This window comes from Marmota flaviventris, chromosome 8, assembly GCF_047511675.1.
Source record: "Marmota flaviventris isolate mMarFla1 chromosome 8, mMarFla1.hap1, whole genome shotgun sequence".
Classification (NCBI taxonomy): domain Eukaryota; kingdom Metazoa; phylum Chordata; class Mammalia; order Rodentia; family Sciuridae; genus Marmota; species Marmota flaviventris.
Window position 1 is genome coordinate 116,234,651 of NC_092505.1, and position 22,752 is coordinate 116,257,402.

At 43.3% G+C, this 22,752-nt stretch overlaps 1 protein-coding gene across 1 annotated transcript; it reads right to left on the reverse strand.

The window, feature by feature from the left end:
• Positions 1 to 18,937: 18,937 nt before the first annotated feature.
• Positions 18,938 to 22,432, reverse strand: Zic1 (Zic family member 1). The gene is made up of 3 exons (XM_027933995.2): positions 21,451 to 22,432; positions 19,816 to 19,979; positions 18,938 to 19,135 (listed from the first exon to the last, which is right to left on the reverse strand). The coding sequence occupies exons 1-3, from the start codon at positions 22,430 to 22,432 to the stop codon at positions 18,938 to 18,940; spliced, it is 1,344 nt and encodes a 447-aa protein (XP_027789796.1).
• Between the last annotated feature and the right edge of the window lie 320 nt (positions 22,433 to 22,752).

Sequence of the window (22,752 nt, forward strand, 5' to 3'; positions counted from 1 at the left end):
CCCAGGGCCTTGTGCTTGCGAGGCAAGCACTCTACCAACTGAGAAAAGTTGAAAATTTTGATTTCAAAATTTAAACCCAAGTGTAGTGTCATCGTTCTTCAGTATTGAAATACAACCAACTAAACTGCTTTGTGTGCAAGTGGATAACAACTAAAATTTCACACAATATAGATCAAGTGATTGTCAAATTGTATTTCTAGATATATTTATGATTATATTTGTGTCTAAGTGACTTTTGGTTAATACCTAGGCCAAATTTAAGAACCTTCACTTTTTAGGTTCTAAAAGAAAATATTTGTAACTTTGCTCAGGTAGGTTGGAAAATTAAATTACAAAGGAGAATTCGCTATGAATGAATCTCATCTGTTACGACTTAGCAAATGTATCCCACTATCCAATGTGTTTACATGTGCAAACATTTACATATGTATTTTTAAGAAAAAAAATTCCAATTCAAATCAATCCCTGACATAGGTACATCCCCACACAGAATTAAGTCACACTTATCAAAGTCTCAGATCTAAAAGGAAAAAAAAATCCTCTCTGAGCCAGAGAATTATGATTACCACAATTCAAATCACTGGTTGTTGAGTTAGTCCGCATCAAACTGACTGAAACTATCAAATATGGAATCGTTCACTCTAAGATCAATTCTATCTTACAGAGCTGCAGTCCTACCCCATGTTACTATCCCCAACATTTGTGGGCACCTGTGACTTCTCCCTTTTGAAATATTTTCCAATTAATTCCATTTAATCAACCACTCCATCAATAAGTCTACAGGTATTTATGGAATATCTATTATGTATCGAGAAAGTATGAAACACTTGAAATAAATGAGTGAATGAAGCAGACAAGCCCTCACACTCACGGAACTTACAATCTAATTGTATCACATTTATGTTAAAGATAAGCAAATAGAGAGATAGTAAATAGAAGATATTTGATAGAAATGAATATCTAGAATCATAGACCCATCAACAGATACAAGAGATAATACATGAATATGCATTACTCTAAATCTCCCAGGTCTCTCAGAATTATATAAGTAGTTTGCATATCAGGGATATGAATCAGGTAAGTTGCTTTACAATTGTTTTCCTGTAACATCTTGTGTTCATGTTATGCTCATTATGGGCTTTCCTTAGGCAGAAAATATGTTGTTCATTTTCTTTGTACTACATTCAGGGGGCAAATTGTACAGTGCCCCCAAATAGACTAAGAGTTCATTAACTGACTGTTTGTTAAATAATACATTGCTTTTATAAGGTGCTTTTTAACTTTTAAAAGGCACTTCCATGTACATTATCGTTATTAATATCATGTACAAGTTCCTATTCTAATGCTAGATCAAGAAGAGTATAGTTTGCAATAGGAGGATGATAATAACACGAGTAGTATGTTTGAGATAACCAGCTTTGTTTGCTAAAAAACAGTCTAGTGTTTTTTGCTTGTTTCATTGTTTTCTTGTTGTTTTTTGTTGCTGTTATTTTCTGAACTCTAGTAATTCCAGGCTCAAGAAACAACACACAGGCAGTTTCAAAGCACAACAATGAAAATAGGAGAAAGACAAAACTACAGTCCAGATAAAACTCAAATCCAAGGGCACAGCCTGGGGCTTTAGTGAAAGATTTTTCAACCTTCACTTTGTTAAGATGTACATCCCTGATTACCAACCCTAACTGAGACATTCTAATTCATTACAGTTAAAATAAAGCCCAGGAGTATCAGCTTTCAACACACACCCTCTAGATGGTTTTGAAGCAAGTCCTCTGAGAAACACAGGTCGAAGGACAGTGGACATGACTACAAAGATTGGTTGGAAGATGCCTCCTTAGTGCAGTAGGAGCGCATCAGCCTCATAAAGGTTGGTCTAAGAAGGTCAGTCAGTTCGACCTGTGCCTTCCAAGCCAAGCCCATTCAGGTATAGTTTGGTGACAAAGGTCTACTATAGCGGATGTAACACAGTGAGAAGAAAAGCCATTGTTTCTGAGCACTGGAAGAATACCACGCTGCTGAAAGAAGTGTAGGCTAAAATCTGGTTCCAAGGATCAAAAAACCAGGATGCTGCTAATGTCCTAGATGCATAAGAGAATCCATGGCTACTTCATACTCCAGAAGAGAGCATGGCCCCAGGCAGTAAAACCCAGTGATAGCAAGCACAGGAAGCTACAACAGAATTCCAATATGTGGGTAGGATGAAGCTTAAGGAGAAGACAAGTTTGCCACTTCGAAAATGTCACTTATTCTCGTCCTTAATAGTCCAGATCTGGTTAGGTGTGGGAAGGTAATATAAAATAAAAGTATACCTTAAAGACCCCAGTCTAAAATTTGTAGTTTAATTCTAAATTCCATAGTTAATTATAGCTGAGGGTATTGTTATGTTCTCAAAATACAACAGGAAGGGCCCAGAAATTAAGTCTTAGAGGCATATGGTTCTGGGACCTATAATAGCAAGGCAGGCATTAACTCTGAGCTTCCAAAGTCCATATTTCCCACCAGGATTATGCTGTAGCAGTAATCTAATTTAAAAATCTATAACTATCATTATTTTTTCCTCTCTACTAAGGTTGAATCATAAGCAATGCACAAAACAACAAGTGGAATGTAATAACTACATCTTTTCACAAATGTCAAAATAATTAGATGGCAAACATTTAAGTAACTGCAAGTTCAAATTCTTACACAATATTTTTTTCTTGCAAGGTTTTAGGAGTTGACAGCTAATATACAGAGTTGTCAGGAAAAAATACTATCCCTTATTTACATGAGAGAAGGTATTTTTGCACATGTAAAAACCCAAGTCAAGGGAGGCTCATTGGCTTATCCAGATGAACACACAGGCTATCCAGGATGGGGGAAATAAACTCCTAGTTATCTGATACCTCTTCTGATTATTAGATAGATTGATACTTTGATGATGCTTTTCCTTTTTTATTTCATTTTTAAATATTTTACTTAAAAATGCAAACATATACTGAGGCATAGAGAATATTATTCTGAATCCCCAAGTACCCGTCAGCTAAGCAATGATAATTTTGGCTCACCTATATGTGCTCATTCTCTCTCACCCAAGGATATTTGAAGCAAATTTCAAACATCATATCATTTCAGCCTAGTTTTCTAAAAGGTAAATTCTCTCCTCCTAAAAAATAAATAAATAAATCATCACAACGTATGTCTTTATGTAATTTAATAAGAAAACATTTTATTTAAACCACATGAACTCATATCTATTATTTTATTGATAATTGAGAGGTTCCCCTAAGTGGTCTGAAGCTTAAATACAAGGGTTTTGGCAATAGTTTTTTCAAGTACAATTGTTCTTTCTATACAAGTACAAATTCATATTTCTTTTTTCAAAAAATAATTTCTTAGTCATCACATCTCAAACTCAGAAACTTTTGAGTGAATTACTCTGCTTCCTTCATAACTACTGGACCCTGGGAATTATGAGATTCTCCACTTGAAACTTCCATTTTCATTGATTAGGATGATAATCAACTGAATTATTCCTTTCCTCCCGAGAACCACAGAGTTTCTTGATTCCAGTGGCTAATAAAGGCTCTGGCATTGGAAGCAGCTCTCTGTTAAAAGCAGTGAGAATAATGATCCAAAAGCTCAGAGTGGACGAGTTTCCAAAAGGCACACTAGCTGCCTTCAAAAACCTAGTCTGCTTCGTTGCAAGCATTAACAATATATTAGTTAAATAATAAATATTTTCATATTAAATAATACAATGTCTAGGGTATGCTTCAAAATAATTTCGGGTTACAATTAGTGGATGCAAGTATAACTAAAACCATTGATCATGAGTGAAGAAATGTTAAACTGGGTAATGGAGGTTCATTATACTATTCTTTGTACTTTTTCTGTATGTTTAAATTGTTCAGAATTTTTTTTTAATATAGAGGGTAAGAATCACACAAACACATATGCAAAGTCCTCAAGTACAGTTTGCAAGCTCCTATGCCACAATCTCTCATCAAAGAGCTGGCAGGTACTAATGAGGCTGATCTGAGTTGCTCTTCTCCTCACTGTACCCGAAGGACAAAAAACAGAGGAGAAAGAACAGGCCTCCCAATAAAACACATATGGACTGGTTATTTTACCTCTTGTATTAGTTATAGATTAGCCCTACTTAGAACTTTCACCGAACTTAAATGCAACCAGTTTCAGAAAACATGAATTATTCCTTAGTCCATGGGGTAACTATTAGATGTTATAAGAAGGTCATAAAATTTCCCTGGAAAAAATTGCCAGAGAATCAAGTCAGCCTCAGGGAAAGGGAAAACATGGTTCAATATTTCAAAGCAGATCGAAAACTCATGATAAAATTTGTCAGTATGCTGACACTTTTATAATAAATATTAAACAACTGCATATAAATGAATATATGAACAATAATAAAAGTAAGAAAAAGGCTGATCGTTAGTGACAAGAGAATCTCTATTTAGATCAAATAAGTAATGAGAGAAATTCTGCATAACTCTGTAAAATGTTAATGTCTTGGTGACCACTGAGGGTCCTTTTTCAAATATTTGCCAGAAGTTTTCAGAACTTGGTCCCTGCTCAGTCTGAACCACTTCACCCATGAATATGGGCATCCTGGGAGCAGAAAAGTTCAGACCAGACCCAGAGCCCAGCATTCACAGAGCCTAAGCCCATCCATGGAAGCCCAGGATAGCTGGCTGCAAATGGGCACTCAGATAAAACTGTCCCCAGAAGACAAAGCCTGGGCAAAGATTCAGGCAGCAAGCTTGCCACACCACTGCCACCATTCTGAAAAAGGTCATTTGAAAATTTTTATTGCCTTAGGTTCCAGAGCAAGCGTGAGCATAAGTAAAGGAAGAGGAGGTGAGAAGAAAGAGAAGGAGGGAAATGGCAGACAAAGGAGAGAGGGAGAGAAAGTTTGTGACATGCTTTCCTCTTCTCTCAAAGAGTAAGTGACATCACTATCTTCAAATGAGATCAAAAAGTTAAAAATTCCCAAATCAAATTTTATTTATATTTTTCTTACAACAAATACCATATGTTAGCTTATATTTTGTTTAAGTATACTTGTCTCTGTCATTATAATCCTGGAGGGAATAAGGGCATTTTAAAAAGCCATGGCCACTATAACAATGACTCTATTTGTCTTCAGAGCTTGTTGTGCTTATTAATTAATCAATTAATTGATCCATACAAGTACAGTCAACTGATAAGTGACAAGCAACAGCTGAGAACCTGTAGATTAGATAATATACCCAATATATTTAGTTCTTCACACTTATTCATGCAATGACAGTGTATAAGAGAGTTGTTAGCTGCCATCTTATTTGTTACCTTACAAAATGGGATTTGTATAGACTTCAATAATCATAGCAAACATATTTTGCATCTTTTCACATGTGGCCAGAACCTAAAGTTCACACTCTAAGGAATGTATGTCCTTAAGCAATTTAATTCAATATTGCACCCATCTCTAACCCTGGTTTAGGAAAACATGCTTTATAATTCATGTAAAAAAAATTAAAGATTGGGCTGGGGTTGTGGTTCAAAGGTAAAGCACTCCCCTACCATGCGTGAGGCACTGGGTTCATCCTCAGCACCACATAAAAATAAAATAAAGATATGTGTCCACCTATAGCTAAAACATAAATATTTTTTAAATTAAAGATAATTAATTTTCAAACCAAGAGAGAAAGAAAGGTATATTTTGTATCTTTTCATGCTACATAGAGTGCATATTACTGAAACAGGACTGTCAGAAAAGAAAGATCTTAACAATGAGGTGTTAAACTGGGATTGCTGTCAACTACATTTACATCCAAATCAGTCAAGTAATTACCTTGATTTAAGTTTCATCACCAACTATCTTAAAAGTTTTTTTTCTCTAATTGATAATCAAGAGTATGCTAAACCACTGCTTTGAAAACTGCTTAAGAGTTTGGGGAGCATCTTGTCCAAGGCACTGAAGTTCACAAGCAAAAACCTAAGAGCCAAAAGTACCAACTGACTTTATCAGGTTGGAGGTGAAATCATGACTGAGGTAGCACCCAAAACAGCATAACCCCACAGAATACTGTCTAAATTGTGCAAATTATTTATCCGAAGAGATACACAAACACATATAATGACCTTAAACTTTGGCACTTTAATTCAATTATTTCCTTAAGTCTGTAAATATTTATTGATTCAGGAATCATAATAATATCAGTTGACTTTTTAAATGTAGTGACTATCCTGGGGTTTTTCCCAGCCAGAGTGTTACACAAAGAGTCTGGAATATATCTTAGACACATAAATTTCAGCCTGCTGTACTAAAAATAGCAGAGCCCTCTGGAAAGACTTACAGGACATAAAAGAAGTAGTACATAAAATAGAAAAACAGTACTGAGTTATTGAATGCTGATTAACTGTTGTCTTCAACTCCAAATATTTTTTTTAATTCAGTGAGCACATATTTTTGGAATTTAATTAAAAGTCTAGTTATTACAAGACATAAAAATAGGTAAGATTCATTAAAGAAAAATACTGTGGACCTTGAACATTTGTTTGATTGTTTTTATCTACTGACTCTAAATGGGTTTTCTTTTTCCCTTTTTGTACAGCAATCACTTTTTAAAATAATTTTAAGATAATTCTAGAAAATTTTTATCGGATCATGTTTATGGAATTTTGTACATTAGTGGGATCACTTATACTTTGTAAAGTGTTCACTCATAAAGATATAAATATCATAAAAAGTTATGCTTTATATAAAAGTGAAGGAACTTCTGTTTTACCTACATTTTATAAAAATAATTACTGCCCACCTCTGAAGCACCAGTACATATATGATGTGTTTACTTTATAACTATTGATTAAAAACAAATTGCTAATTTTAGGACAAAATAATCACCATTATAATTCAAACCGATTTCAAGTGCTCTAAAAATTACAACAGAAATTCAAAAATTCAGTCTGTTATTTTACTTTGTTAAACATTCCACTATTTCTTTGCAACACTTTCTGGCTGTTTCTATAACTAGAGAGGCTTTTTATTCTGTCCCTGTGGGTGCTGACAAATACATTTTACATGTATTTGCATTATTATAAAAGTAAGTTTTATTTTCAAAATCTGTTATTTACTAACAACATGCACGATAAATGTAAGTAGTGTTTTTACATACAAGATCTTTCAAAAGAGTCAATTAGCTACTTTCAAGGAAATTAGTTTTTATAAAAAAGATAATATTCAAGTTCTTTCAATTTGCAGGTTTTTTACTCTTATGTTTAAAAAAATCTTGTAATTTGAGTAGGTTTTAAGTTTAAGTATGATTCCCCTTTATTCGTTTGGTTTTTATCCTCCCCCCACCCCATCACTTCTATATCACCTGTGGAACTCCGATATGAATGGCATGCTTTTTTTTTTTTTTTTTTCTTTGCAGGGAAGAGCCCAAGAGAGAATTCGCCTCTCAATGACCCTGCTCCGCCCCGGTTTACTCCTCAGTGATAGAGGAAGAATTTTCATAACGCATTAGAATTAGAACCACGAACTGGTGTGATTTTGAAGAAGTTAATGCTTAGCTGTTTAAAATTCTATTTTAAGCTGGTTATTATAATTCCTTTTAAAACAAAAGAAAAAAGGAAAACTACTTTTGATGTTACAAATAAAAGGTTTCATTCCCGATGCCAGATTGCTCTGTTCGTTTATCTTGGCCCTATCGGTGTGCAGGGCGGAGGGGGGGGGGTGTCTTTTTATTGAATAACAACAATATCAGATCTCGGGCAAAGGATCTGAACCAAACGGGCAAAGGTGAAATGAACCAGCTAGATCCAGCTTGAGTGACAATGCCCCCCTTGGTTGATAGATATGATTAAGACCTTCATGTTTGATCTACAGGGAAGTTGCAGCGATGCGGTTCCCATATGAACAAATACTGGCACTTCCTTCAGGAATCCCCCGTAACTAGGTAGAAAATGCGTAGCTCGCTACCTACAAAAGAGTGGACACGGGGCGTTGATCTGGAGGGAGGAGGGTGCGAAGTTAGTAACGATGTTTTGAGAAACAATCTCATTTCTCTTCCTATTCTACTCTTCCTTTCCGATCCCCCCTACAAGAGGGAAAAAATATGTATCAACCCCCATCCGAATAGCTTGCGTTTTCTTTGCAACATTTCGTGCCTGATAATTAATGATGCCCGCGCCGGAGCCTGTGGCCAGGGCTCGGGTTCAGGCAGCCAACAGCCCCTGACGTCAGCGACCGTACTGCCTGCGTCAGGTCCCTAGGAGTCCCTGGGGTGGCCTGAGAGCTGCGGGGGGGGGGGGGGGGGATGCGGAGCGGGAACCCATGGCAGGGCAGGATGAAACCCCAGAGGGGGCGAAAGGGGCTTCCCTCGGCGCCCGAAAGAAACTCCTATCCCAGTTAATACCGCAAAGCTTGGAGCTCCGGAGGATTAGCGGGCACCCCAGACTGCGACCAGGTCTGTAGGCCTGGTCTGTCCCCCAGCGTTGGCTCCCCGGGTTAGACCAGGGTGAGGGTTTTGGAGAAAGGGGCCAGAGAGAAGAGCTGGCCAAGTCTGTGAACACAGAATGCTTCCTTCCTTTCTCTTTTTTGAGCGTCAATGCAAAGTTGTTTTACCCTGAATCCAAAAGATGTGGACCTAAAATGAAATGGACCCACCGTTTCCGTTTCTACCTTAACTCGACACAACGTGGAGTTGCTCGCAGGGAGTTTCTCGCTAGAGATCAACCTGGTAGAAGAGGTTGCGGAGACCCGTCACTGGGGGAAAGAACCCGACAGCGCAATTAACCATCCACTCTTTTTCCTCTCCCCAACTTCCTTCTTGTCCCACTTGTCACCTCACCTTTAGACTAGATTTTATCACCCTGCCAAAGTGAAGAGTTCTCAAGAATATGGAAAGGTTTGATTTTTCCACAGGGGACCTTGGCCTCTGCCATACAGAAAAGTGTGAGTAGCCCACGTCCCAAGGTCGGAGGGACCCAAGTTTGGGGCGTCCTGGGCCAGTGGCTTGGGACTGAGTCTACAAGAGATCACCGTGGAACTGACCCTGGAGCTCCCATAGGCCCTGTCCTATCTGGATTTCTTCAGAATAAGTTTTCGAGAATAATCTCTCTCCCTAGACTCCTTACTTTGAAAGTTGTTGGGCTTTTTTTTTTTTTTTTTTTTTTTTTTTTTTAATGATAGTAGTTGCCTTTCTTGTTAAATTTCCGTCTTTTCATTTACACCCCGGGGGGGGGGGGGGGTAGTGGGAGAGGGGGGACAGGAAGAAGGTGGGGTAGAGACTCCCTGAGCAAAGATTTGAGGCCCCAAATTGCTTATTGTAGTTTTCTGCAGTCCCAAGTAGAAGCCCTGGCCGACCCAGCAAAAACCAACGGCAAAAGACAACTCAGGTGCAGAAAACTGAGGCTGCTGTCGGGGGAGACCTCTCCCCAAAGCAGCAGCTAAAGGAAGTCAGCCGTTGGAGGGCCACAGGCTCAGGACCAGAACACGATTTCCCTTCCTCCCGCTTCCACCTTGAGAGTGGTTAGAACTCAGGCTGGAGCTAATTTCTCTGCCTCTCCAATTGAGAGCAGTCAGCGGGCTCTGTCATTGAAGGAAAGAGAAGAAAAGCATTTTCTGGGGATGTGTTTTTTTTAAAGTTAAAGCTTTAATGACGATTTAATAAAAGGACACCTTTCCCGAGTCCAGTCCCTCAATACATACAGAGGGAGTCGGCGCACCCTCCAAGTAAGTGGCCTCCTAGTCCCGCCGCTGCAGCGACATCTCCAACTGCAGTGTCATCTGCGAGGCCCCGGGCGCTGCAGGTTCAGCCGCGGCGCAAGACCAGGACTCTGGCCAGCCTGCCTTCCTTTTGTGGGCTCCAAAGTCAGGGAATAAGTCGAACCAAATTAAATTGAGACTCATCAACTTTGAAAAAGCCTTTAAAACCTGTGAGTGCCACACTGACTGGTGGATATAAATAGTCCCACTCTAGTATTTCAAAACTGCAAGTTAAACAAATAGATATATATATATATATATATATATATATATATCAGTCTAAAAAAAAAAAAAAAGTATTCCCTTAAGTGTGACACTACCTTCACAGGATTGTCTGGTGTTAGGACTTTTCAGACAGGAATTCTAATTAGAAGACGACCAGCCTTCCATTCAAGCCTTGCCTCAAAGTGGAGGCCTGAAGCGTTTCAGAAATGGCTCTGAGGTTTTTGTTTTGTTTTGTTGTTTCTTGCTGTTTATTTGTTTGTTTATTTAAAGGAGCTAGGGATGTGACTTTTATCCGGCATCCTTCACGCTGCCCTTTTCAGGCAGCGATCCGTCGGGCCCGCCTGACACTTGGTTAAGCCTCAGGACTTAGAAAGATCATTTCCTAGAACACTAATTTGAGCGAAATCTGGATTCAGAGAGTGGGTCTCCACGCCCAGCTCGAATGTCTAATGTATCAAATCCTCGTTAACTAACGGCCCGCTCCGTGGCCGTGTCAGCCAAAGGTCAGCCCCGTGCAACAGGGCAGAGTGGTTCAAAAGCCCTCTTCCAGCGCCCTGTCTCCCCCTCCCCCCCAAAATCCATCTTTCACATTTCAATAACAGAGCACACTGGAGCTCCCAGAAATGCCATGGCTGTTTTTCTTTCCTTCCTTCTTTCTTCACATCAGTGACATGTAAACGACGTGTCCTAAGGCAATTGCTAAAAAATTAAGTTTATTTTTTTTCCAATGGGAAGGGAGTGGTGTTAGTGGACAAGGTAATTGTCAAAATGTCCTCAAGAGGCACGTACATTTGAGAAGCTGTGACGCCTTAAAATCTTAAAATAGTAATGATAATTCCACAGCATTTCACTAGAAATCAGGGGTAAATTTTGTTGGCGACCTTAGTGATTAGAAACTGCTTAGGGGGAGAGCCAATTCCCCTCCCCGCTGCCTTTCCCTCTTTAAAGACCCTCATAAAGCTGATTTTTTTTTTTTTTTTTTTTTTTTTTTAAGATAGCTTTGGTGTCCACAAGGCCAGAGAGGATCCAGGAGAGCACGGCCGGGCCCCTCTTGCTCCTGCTTCATCGTGGAGCCCCGCTACACTGCTGACTACTTTGGGGTCCTCGGCGTTCACACGCTCCAGAGGCAAAGGCCGAATTGGCGTGGCTGCTCCGAACCGGCCCAACTTCTTGGCGCGCGCCCTAGGCCACGCGCGCGCGCGCAGTCGCGGGCCGCGTCCGCTGGGAAGGTGGTGGGGCGGGGTAGGGGAAGAACTCCACTTACCAGGTCTGGGGTCTAGATTTCGGGCAAGGTTGGCAGCCGAGAAAGGCCGGGCAGAGTCAGTCCTACTGGAGACAGGCAATTTGGGCAGAGGCTAAGGCGCAAGTGAGGGGAAGGAAAACGCCTATGCGGTGTGGGGTCCCCTTTAGCCTTGGCCCCCACGTCCCCAGCCGCCGCCTCCACGGACTAAGCTCGGCCTGGCCAGGGGAGGCTCCAGAGCCCGCGTTGCCGCCATCAGCCAGAGCCTCCAGGTCTCCAGGGCTCTGGCGCCGACCCCGGGGACGCCCGGGGGGCGGGGAAGGGGCGTCCCTGCTCTCCAGCCCAGGAGAGGATAACTGCTTTCCCGGCTTGGAGGCTGGCGGCCAAGCTGAGCAGCCCGGCAAGTCCGCAGCGCCGGGCCGGTGGCGTGCAGACCCCAACCCGCTCCCGCCTCCGCCCCTCCCTTCCCTCAAGCCCCTCGCCAAATGAAAAGGGTTCTTTGGGCCTTGGCCTTTTGGGAAAGACGCGGGAACCCACGCTGGGTTTGAGCTTTCTGCTCCGAGAAAGCGCCATACAGGTCCTCATCACTAGCTGGGAGGCCAGACGATCTAGATCGGTCCCTCGACCCCCATATCCAAACACAGAAAGACCCAAATCGCAAAGGAGGGTATTCTGGGGTGACCCCTGTGGCGGAGATTCAAGGATTCTGCGACCCTGACCAGACACTGGTCGCTCAGGCCTTCCAGAGCCTCTGACAGGGGAACCCTCGTGCACCAACCAATTTGCTCACAGTCACCGGGAATCGGAAGTGCGTGGCTTCTGCCAGGCCTCCAAGAGCCCGACGCTGGGCGGTGGTGGGTGGTGAGGTAGGCAGAGAGCCCAGGGCAAATGCTCTTCTCTGGTCATCCCCGGGTTATAATGGTCTGAGACTGGACTTGAGTTCAGATGTTGGTTAGGAAGAAAGGCCTTGTCCTGGCAGGAATGTTTCCAAAACCTCTCCCTGCGTCCTCAAGTTCAAAGCCAAAGACTTGGCGAGTGCTATTGGACGGGTGGTGTGGTCTCAGGATTCCAGAACTGGCACTCTGAGTTAGACTGTAATGTGAACTGCGTAGTGACCCAGGCCTTTCCTGTTGTCAGTGAGGGAAGTGGGTTCTATCTATTCTGTTGCAAGTGAAATCCAGAGGAGGATTGGGACCTGTTGTTTGCCATTCCCGCTATCACCTGACCAAATATTTTGTAAAACACCCAAAGGCGTTAACTCCGCAGACATCGGTGACCCAGAGACGTTCCACTTCTTCTCTCGGTTTTTTTTTTTTTTAATTTTTAATTTTTTTTTATTTTTTACAAGGGTGGGCCTCTCCATCGGGCAGGTTATGTGCTCTTTCTGAAATCAGTAAACACACTGACCACAAAATACCATTCACTGTGCAGAACTCTAGTATCACCAAGAGAGGAAGTCAATAAACCTGTACCTGAACTCCAGTTGGGATCTGAGCAAGGAAAGAGGGCAGACTCCAGGAAAATTCTCCACTGCCCCGCCCCTGTCGCCTCCAGCCTGGGCTCTGTCAAGGGGCCAGGTGAGTCCAGGGCCCATCTTCTCTGAGGGGAAAGGGATCTAAGAAAAGCTAAGGTGTCAGCTCCCAGCTTGTTTGGGGACAGGGGGATAAAAGGAGGTGGATTCCCGACTGGACACGGTGTAAACCAGAAACCCGGCCTCCCGAGCATAGAAGTGTGGCCCGCTGGGACTCAAGCACCGGGTAGCCCCGGACCCTTGGGGAAGGGGAGACCCCGCTGGGCTGGCTCTGCTTGCAGTTCCGAAGGCGGCGGCCGCAGGTTGCTGGAGGCTTTGCTGGCATTGTGAACTCACTTAAACCAGCGCGGTTTGAAAACAAACACGTGCAGCTTCCCTGCCGCACTATTTTGGGAGCCTGGCCAGAGACTTTCACAGGCCTGAGCTCCGCGCGGTTCCCTCCTCAGCCCGCTAAGGGCGGGGGCGCTTCATGCATATTCATCAGCACGTGGAACCGCGGGCCACGAGCTGCGCATGCGCCTTAGCCGTCCAGCGCGGCCGAAGCCCGCCGCGGCGATTTGGAAAGCGCCCTACAGGGCTGCGGGGTGGCGCCGGAGGCCCCTCTACCGCTAGCGGCGGAGCCTTCTGTGGAACTCTGGCTGTATTTCCCTGTACACCCACCCTCAAGGCCTGCGTTTCCTTACTGTCAAGATATTCTCCAGAGCAAATATTTCTCTTGAAGTACACCCCACCCCATCCCCTATTCTTTCTTCCAGTTCCATCTTCCTCCCCAACTTTAGCTTTCTTCACCACAGGTAGGATTTTTCCCCCCGATGGACAGAAAAGAATTTAAAAGAATCACAGTATGAGCTTCTCTCACCCCGTTTACGTCCCTATTTTCTGTACCTTAATGGAAATTGTTACACAATGGAGATGAAATAACAATTTTTAGATTTGCTAAGGTGGAATGCCTTAGAACTGGTGTTAATGATTACAATGTGTTTACACCCACACTCAATAGCTTATCTTGTGCTGTAGGTGGAGGTATCACTGTGCACCTTTCGCATATGCCTACAGAGATGCCCCACAAGCATCAGAGGCAGTCAAAATGTTGTGTTCAGTTGACAGTCACAAGTCTGTGGCATCATCACTGCCAAATGTAGTTTTCATATTAGATAGCTAAATCTGATTTCTTAATCTTAATAAAATAACTCACCTCTAGTGTGCAGCATCATTTGGAATCTTCATATAGTTTTATTAGCTCGTCCTTCTCAAGTGGAAATCAACCTTAGGAACTGATGAACAGATTCCAGCTTGTGGGGTAAAAATAGCCCTTACTTTGGCCTGATGTGTTTCCTCTTGCTAAGGAAGAGACTCTGGAGCCAGCCAGCCTTGCATAGATTAAAGGAGAACATTGTTCATATTCTGTGCCTATTAAATCATCATATTTGCAATAGATGTTGAGAAAAAAGGCTTGAAAGTAACATGCTATAAGTTATGAACATTTTTTTTTACTTCTTGCCCCAATCTAGCAGTTATTATTTTAAAAAAATAGGTTGTTGTGTAGTTTCCCCCATAAAAATTTTACTTTCTGTATCTAACTATTTTTAAATAAATGGACATATATATTACAGAGGCAGATGAGGTGATTAAAAAGCTAAAAGAGAAGGTATTATAGATAAAGAGAGACTTTTGTGGCTTGACTGGCATAGATGAGATCGATCTTTCCACTACCACTCTGTTTTCAAGAATTCTAAAACCAAAGTGAGTGATATCAACTGTGCCTCTCTGAGAAAGCAACATTCCCCCACCCCAATATGAACTCATAGTTCAGAGAACTACATTTGTTGCTAGAAGAGGTGAGAATTCTTTACCTAGAGAGAATGAGTAATTAGTATTTTAAGTTGGAAAAAAGGAAACAACTGCAAGTAAGGAATGTGTAAAATCTGATGTGTTTATATGTAGTCAACAGTGGGTTAAGGGCACAAGCTCAGTGTCTTCATTCTGAGTGTGCAGACCCCAGGCAGTCATTCCTCAGAACACTTGAACTGAATCCATTCTTTAAGACTCAGGACCTTCTCCAAGTCACTCTATGCTCAGGTTCCAACTCTACCAGTAATGACTCACACAGGATCCAGGACACTGATTACACCTTGAAACTCAAAAGAGGAACTTCTGGAAGGTTTGGGACTGGGTGAATAATTTGGGGTGTAGTTCTGTAGCCAACCCTTTAAAAGTTCTGAGAAAACTTCACAATCAACAAATAAAAACATCTAAATGCCAAGCCCATCAGTGAAGAAGGTTAGTGCTATTTTCATTGTCAGCTAAAGCCAAAAAAAAAAAAAAAAAAAAAAAAAAAATGATAAGCAGATGGGGCAATTGAAAGGTTACATCTTTCTTTTGGAGGTGGTTTGCTTCTTAAAGGTTAACTTGAATGCTTGACTTTAAAAAATCAAAATCATCAGCTGCAAATGCTTAAAGCAGTTGGGGGTAGCTTTTGAAGAAGAAAACAAAGGATCTGAAATGTTTGAAAATTACTTAGCCCCCATATAAATGGTGCTTGTATATTTATATGCTTGCTCTATAAATGTACACACACATACCACAACTCATTTCTCTTCATTTCTCAAATATGATTGCTTGTACTCAGGCATTTTCTGTTGACACAAAATAACATTTTAATAACTTGTTAGCTGTTCTAATCATTTGATAGTATCCAGAATACAATGCAGTCACAATATGAACAAGTACGGCCTTCTGCCTAAATCAAAATCCACAGCTACACACAGAAACCAGCCATTTGCAGCATCTTCAGCTCCTGCTAAATAGAGTCTAACAATATATTTCGCTGTTCACATTCATGTATTTCAAAACCTAATAGTCCATGAAGAAAAGTATGAAGAATACATCTCAAGAAGCAGACATTAAAGGTACCAGAAAAATAATAGACTACATTTAAGTTTGAAGCATTATTTTAGGCGACTTACATCATTAATGACTCTTTCTTTGTGGTGGGTGTTGGAGCACAGACTGCAGAAGTGGAGATTGCTATATATGTTGGCTTCTATTATAAAAGTGCCTTTACGGGGAGACTATTCATAAATACACATAAACATACACAGAAGACTCCTCAGATGATTACTTAAAAATTATTTGACCTTCAAAGTCTAAATAAATATTTGAAATATGAAGTTGTTTTGAAATAAACATTTACCTCTAAAATGTATCTTCAAAATATTCTACATAAATCATCATAGTGTTATATTTCATTATCACACTCCAAAGAGGCATGAGTTACATAACAAATAATGAGACATTCATAATCTTAAATTTGAAGTAAACAGCATTTAGGGATGGTCAAAACAAAGGTAAACTCATCATTTACTATCTTATTGAATGTGGAAGCAAAACTCCAAAAGTACTGATATTATTATGATTATCACTACCATACTTATATTAGGTTCCCAGACAACTTTAATGAAAAAGGGAAAGATTATTAATTGATCTGTTATCTTTCCTAGAGAGATGAGCTATCTTTATTCCTTTCTATTTTTAACTATTGGGCTCAATGTCTGGAGTCACTTCAAATACTCCACTGTTAATCAATTTCATCTCTCCAAAGCTGTACCGGGCCAGGTTGTGGTCTCACAAATTTTTAGAGCTAGAAGCAATTCCTGCTTAGGTGTTCTACTTTCTTAAATATCTCCAAATTTTGCAAGGTGGCGCTCTTTTCATGAAAGGCCAATATTCCTGCAATAATCAGAATAACTATTTTTAAAAAGTTTAAAACAACACAGTCCCCAGTTTTCTATGTGCTACTGGAAGGGCAGCAAACCCTTTCATCAGCAAATAAGACTTTGTTGCCTAAAAATGACAAATACAAATAGCAAGAGATGCAAGGAACAAGTCAAAACATTCTTAAAGACAATACTACATTTTAATTTTGGAATTGGTCAATGGTATGGTTTGAAAAATTAATACTGATTGAAAACAGATATAAGGATCTTACTGGACATTCATACTTTGGCCTATGACTTCCTGGACACAGTTTATTAAAGAATCAGATCCACCTTCCTTCTTGCCCACAGCTAGGTCAGTTTCTCCCGCCCGATCTAACACATCCACACCCTCGCAGCTATAGCCAAGGGCCTGATATGTGATCTCGGGCTACGTCGTCTGCCTAATGGGGCGATCATGCAAGCTACAAGCAGAGACAAAGAAGCCTGCGTTCTTACCAGTGAAGCTAACTTCATGGAAGCAGCATAGCTTGCAAATCTATCAAACTAAACTGCAAGAAAGACAATCTGATTTAGAGAAAAGGCGTTCTGCTACAGTCATTAAGCACAAGTAATTTAGATTTTTTATATTGTCTCCTCATTTACAAATTTACTGTATCAACGCCAGCCAATGGAACGAATTTCTTAAGTAAATGAGAAATAAATAAAAGAGATAGAAAGATAATCAAATTACATAAAATAATTCTCTGCCTTAGATGTATTTTTTGAGAGAACTAATAACAGTGGCAAAATTATAGGAATGATAACATATCATAGGAAGTAATTAATTTAAATTAGCATCACGTTTGAAAAAATGTAAGTGAAACGTTTTATGGACATTTACTTTTGTACAAAGAAGGAAGGCCTGGAAAAGCATGCATCGACATTCTGAAAATTAGTTATGACCATAAATGGTTTAATTGAAGACAGCAATTTAAAATATGATATTGTAAATCTGCAACTCGGTTTCAGAACGGGGGATTTAATTTGGAGGACAGCGGAACCCTCGGCTGCAAGTTCATTTGCCAGGCTGTAGAGCGAGCCCCTGAGCTTCTCACCATTCGCCTACATTAATATTGATGTCGCCTGTGCAATCTATTTCTGTTATTTTTATGGTTGTTATTCTACGTCTGCAAAGGTCATTTAAATTATACTGCGGCCGAAAATTTGTTTCATAAATTTTGATATAAATACTAATTACACACTCTCGGAGAGCCAGCAGGGTAGCGTTCATTTATCACGTTTATACGACCTGCAATGACAGAAAGGGAAGGCAAGGGACTAGAGAGCTTATCCAGAAACCCACCAAGACTGGCAGAAGAGGCAGCAGGTTGCTGGGGGTGTTGGGGGTGGGGCGGGGAATATGAAGAATAAATTCCTACCACATCACTGAGATTTAAGAATCTTTAATAAGGTACGAAAGGTTACCAAACAGTTCTGGAAACTAAAGTGTACATACGAGTTTCTCTAGCCATAAATATTGAATAGCTGTAACATGGATAAACCGGCCCTTTACATGCGGATAAATATGGAAACTAGGAATTATATACATTATGTGGTTGTATCTTTTGCCAAAAGCAATGGACATTTATAGTTTATATCTTCTTTTAATATCACTTTACATAAACAAATGGAACAGTTTGACACGCAGATCCAGGCTCGTACTATACGAATTCTTGACAGGACGTGAAACAACATTTTACTGCACTAAAGTACTTAAGACTTTGGGACGAAATGTTTGCACTTTATACAAAAAAAGCACATTAATACCAATAATAGTCTGTTAGGTCGACGTGGAGACTGTAATCGTACAAAGTAATTCACATTTTGGTACACATTTACTAGAACATTCTTGCCATTCAGTACAAACAGTTGGCTTTCGGCCGCCCACCCCCTCCCCCTCCCCTTCCCCCGGCCCCTCCCCCCTCCCCCAATGCAAAGAACACAACGCCACAATCCCACCCACCCGCTCCAACCAAGATATAACTATTTACAGAATCCAACAGAACAGTTTTCAGCTAATAATTCTGTATTTACAAGAAAGCAAAGCAAAAAAAAAAAAAAAAAAAAAAAGCCCAAGCCCCAGAGAGCCTGTTTCGATCCAACAAGAAATTGGCCCTTGGGGTTGGCAGCATTTGGTCAGGCGGTCGCCTTCTCCTCGACCCCCCTCCCGCACCTCGGCTAGCAAGCCTTTGCCAAATAAAAATTTTTTAAAAAAGAAAGAAAGAAAATGTGAAGGAAATTTTAAGAAGGTTTGATACTTCCTCTCTCTGACTCAGTCCTGGGCCTATTGGCAGATTAAAAAAAAAAAAAAAATAGGATACTGGGGTCTGGGAGGGGTTGTTTCGGATTCGCAGGGTTCGTTCAATAATATTGTGTATACCTGTGTGTTCAGTCTCTTAAATAGGGTTTTGTTCGGTGTTTTGTTTCTGATTTTAAACGTACCATTCGTTAAAATTGGAAGAGAGCGCGCTGTGGCCGGCTGTGTGGTGGACCGCGGAGGAGGAGGGCGACAGGGAGCTGGTGGTCGGGTTCTCTGTGGAGGGAGACACGATGGTGGGCGGCGTGGAGGACTCGTAGCCCGAGCTGGCGGCGGGCGAAGGCTGGGAGCCCTGCGAGGAGGATTCGTGGACCTGCGGGAATAAAGTTGCGTTTTTACGGAGATTAGGAGCCAGCTCGGCGGCCAGCCAAGGCCGGTGAAGGCAGCACTCTCCTCCCGGAGCCCTGGATCCCCCTGAACTCCGGAGAAGTGGGATCGGTGGCACTTGGGCTTTGGTGCCCCCACCACGGCCCCGGAGGCCGAGCTCCCCGTGTACTCACAAAAGAAAAAAAAAAAAAAAAAAGGCCTGGGAAGGAGGACACTTCATTTGAGGCCAGAGTCTAGGACGGTTCGCTCCCCAAGACTTTGCCCTCCCAATTTTAGTTGAGCAAAAGCTCCAGCCAGGGCACCAGGCCCCAACTCTTCCGCTCAATGCTGCCAACCGCAATGGCGGCAGCTTCTGCAGCGTAAACCCGCTGCTCAGCCCTAGCTCCCGAGCACTGGGCCAAATTCACGCGGCGACGCCGCGAGTGCTCACTTCTTTTAACTTTTTTTTTTTTAATGAAATAATGAGTTTTAAACGGCCTTGGGTGCTCCTGTCCTCCTTTCCAGTCCCCATCCAATCTGCCCGGCCCCACTCAACAGAGTGGAACCGTCGCCTTCCCGCTAGCTCTGGCTCCTGCAGCCGCCCAGCTGCCACTCGCAGCCTGACCCCAGCCCGAGAGCACAGAGCGCTCCAGCTCTGAAGGCCAAAGGCGAGAGCTCGGTGATTACCTTCATGTGTTTGCGCAGCGAGCTGGGGTGCGTGTAGGACTTGTCGCACATCTTGCAAAGATAGGGTTTATCACTCGTATGCACGTGCATGTGCTTCTTGCGGTCGCTGCTGTTAGCAAAGCGCCGGTCGCAGCCCTCGAATTCGCACTTGAAGGGCTTCTCCCCTGATGAGAAAGGCGAGAAAGAGAGGGTTCTTATTAGAATATATCCCGCCATCCTTTTCTAAAATTTCAATAGAAATAATTTAAAAAGTCAGAGGCCCAGGATTAGCACTTTGAAAGCTTAAAAATCCAGGACTTCATATACCTGCAGTGGAGTTATAAATATCTTAACTATTTATTAGTTCCCAGTACAATTAGATAATTAGACCTAATTTTATTTTTAGATTGTATTTATAGTAACAGTAGTCGTTGTTTTTTTACATCCCAGTGTGGAAGCATGTCTGGATGCTGGCTTTTTTTTTTTTTTTTTTTTTTGCTTGGGGCTATACACACTATGGGTTGCTTCTACCTAAGCTCTTGGTTTCTGGTTTTTACTTTCCGGGCTAATTCTCCCGCTATTTTGCTCTTCTCTCCTCCCCCTATCTCCTCCCCAACTCCCTACACCCCCTCTTCGCCTCCCCCACCCCACCCCCTACATACACTCACATTTTATAACATAATCTGGGAAGTGGGGAGCTGGGCGCGCCAAGTTCTTCCCTGACTTGGGTGTTAAATCCAAAGTTCCAAGCGCGGTTCTCAGACATCACCGAGCACACCAAAATAGAAAAGGAGAGCGGATTCCCCACCTCATGGGTGGAAGAGGCCCAGAATGTCCTGCCTGTCCCAGTCTGTAGTTTTGAGTTGCCATGAAGTTCTGTTTTGTTTTGTTCTTTTCTTAAACTGTTTTCGACTTGTCTTTATTTTTAAAGGCCAACGCGGGGATCCGGTATTTAAAAAAACAAAAACAAAAACAAAAACACAGTCCCCATGGAATCTAAACGACAGAAAGGTCTTCCTCAGTCTTCCACCGACTCTCCTCGCCCCTCAAGCCTTCCCTCAAACCCATCAGTACTAAATTTGGTGTCCTCTCCTTAGGCATGAACCTAAAAAGCCTCCTAAAATCCTAAATTACTTCCTCCCGCCCACCCGCATCCCTTTCTCTTTCTGTTTTGTTTCTTTATACATCCCTGAACCCTATCACTTCAACTTTCTCAGCCCTTTCCTTTAGCAAAGTCCTCCATTAATTAAGTCTTGGAGAGGGATGTTGGCCACAAGCGAGCATGCAGATTTGCCTACAGCTGGATCCGCAGGCGCGTCTGCTGCAGCTCGGAGCCGGCCACCTCTTCCGGCTTCCAGCGCGTCAAGGGCTCTGCCAAGCAAGGCTTGGCTTCCTGTTCTCCCGGCCCTTTTTATTCCTCGTTTTAAAAATCTATATCCTCACATCCTTTTCATCCGCCTTCTCTCCGATTCCTCCCCCACCCCTAATTTCCAGCCCCTAACTAAAAATCAGAGCACACCTTGGCTGCCTGCCTGCCAGAACCTGATGCCGGGACTGCACCGCGGCTGGATTTGTGTGCTTCCCAGACGCTGGCTTTCGGATTTCGGGTACCAGGCCCGGGACTAGGGAAAGGGTGTCTTACATCAGTTTCCGTACCTGTGTGCGTCCTTTTGTGGATCTTTAGGTTTTCTGAGCGCGCGAAGACCTTGCCGCAGCCAGGGAAAGGGCAGGGGAAGGGTTTTTCGCCCGTATGCACGCGGATGTGGTTGACCAGTTTGTATTTGGCTTTGAAGGGCTTGCCCTCGCGTGGACACTCCTCCCAGAAGCAGATGTGGTTACTCTGCTCTGGGCCGCCGACGTGTTCCACAGTGACGTGCGTGACCAGCTCATGCATGGTGCTGAAAGTTTTGTTGCACGACTTTTTGGGGTTGGCCAGCTGCTCTGGCTCGATCCACTTACAAATGAGCTCTTGCTTGATGGGTTGGCGCATATAGCGGAAGAAGGCGCCGGCGCCGTGATGCGCGGCCATGTTCACGTTCATGGGCCCGTACCCGTGCAGCTGCGGGGCGGCATAGTGCTCGGATCGCGGGCTGGTCACCTGGCCATACTGTTCGGGCCGCGGGTACATGTCCCCAGAGAAGCCGAGCCTCATTTGCCCGTTGACCACGTTGGGCGAAGCGTGGCCCGCCGCCTGCTCGTGAAGCCCGGGAAAAAGGAGGTGGCCCGCGGCGTCCGTATGGCCGTGTGGGCCCCCGAAGCCGCCGGCTGAAGCAGCGAAGAGGCTATGCTGCGCGCTGGCTGCCGCCGCCGCGTCTCCAAAACCCCGGTTGCGAAACAGAAAGTCCCGCGTAGAATTGAAAGCTGCGCTGGAATAGGAGCCGACGTGGCCCGGGTGGTGGTGATGACCCAGGGCCGCAGCAGCCGCATAGCCGGGTGCCTGAGACGTGAAGGCCGTCTGGCCGGCCGAAGCCAGCTCGTGCGAACTGGGGTTGAGCTTGAAGGCGCCCATGCCGTCGGCGAACGGGTTGATGCCCAGGCCCACGTCTCGCTCGGCCACGTCTCCCGCCGAATGGTGGCGGGATGCGCCAAAGGTGGTCACACCGATCGCAGGATACTGGGGGCCGGCGTCCAGGAGCATCGTGGCTGCTCGGGGCAAGCCCCGGCCTCCCCCGCCCCCCCCACCCTCGCCCGCCGAGGAGGGAAAATCGGGAGGAGGAGGAGGAACGGGAGGCGGAGGAAGAGGAGGAAGAAGAGGAGGAGGGAGGGGGAGTCGACCCACCTAGCGAAGTCTTAGCCTGCAGGCAGTGGCGCGGCGCGTCCGGGCACCCGCCCGGACAAGCGTGGGGAAGCCGGACGGCCGCAGGCAGCGAGTAAAGCGGGCTCCAGTGTCCGCCGCGCAAACCCCGCCGGCCCGGCTCTCACTTTCTCGCCGCTCAGTCTCTGCCGAAAGGGCCTTGA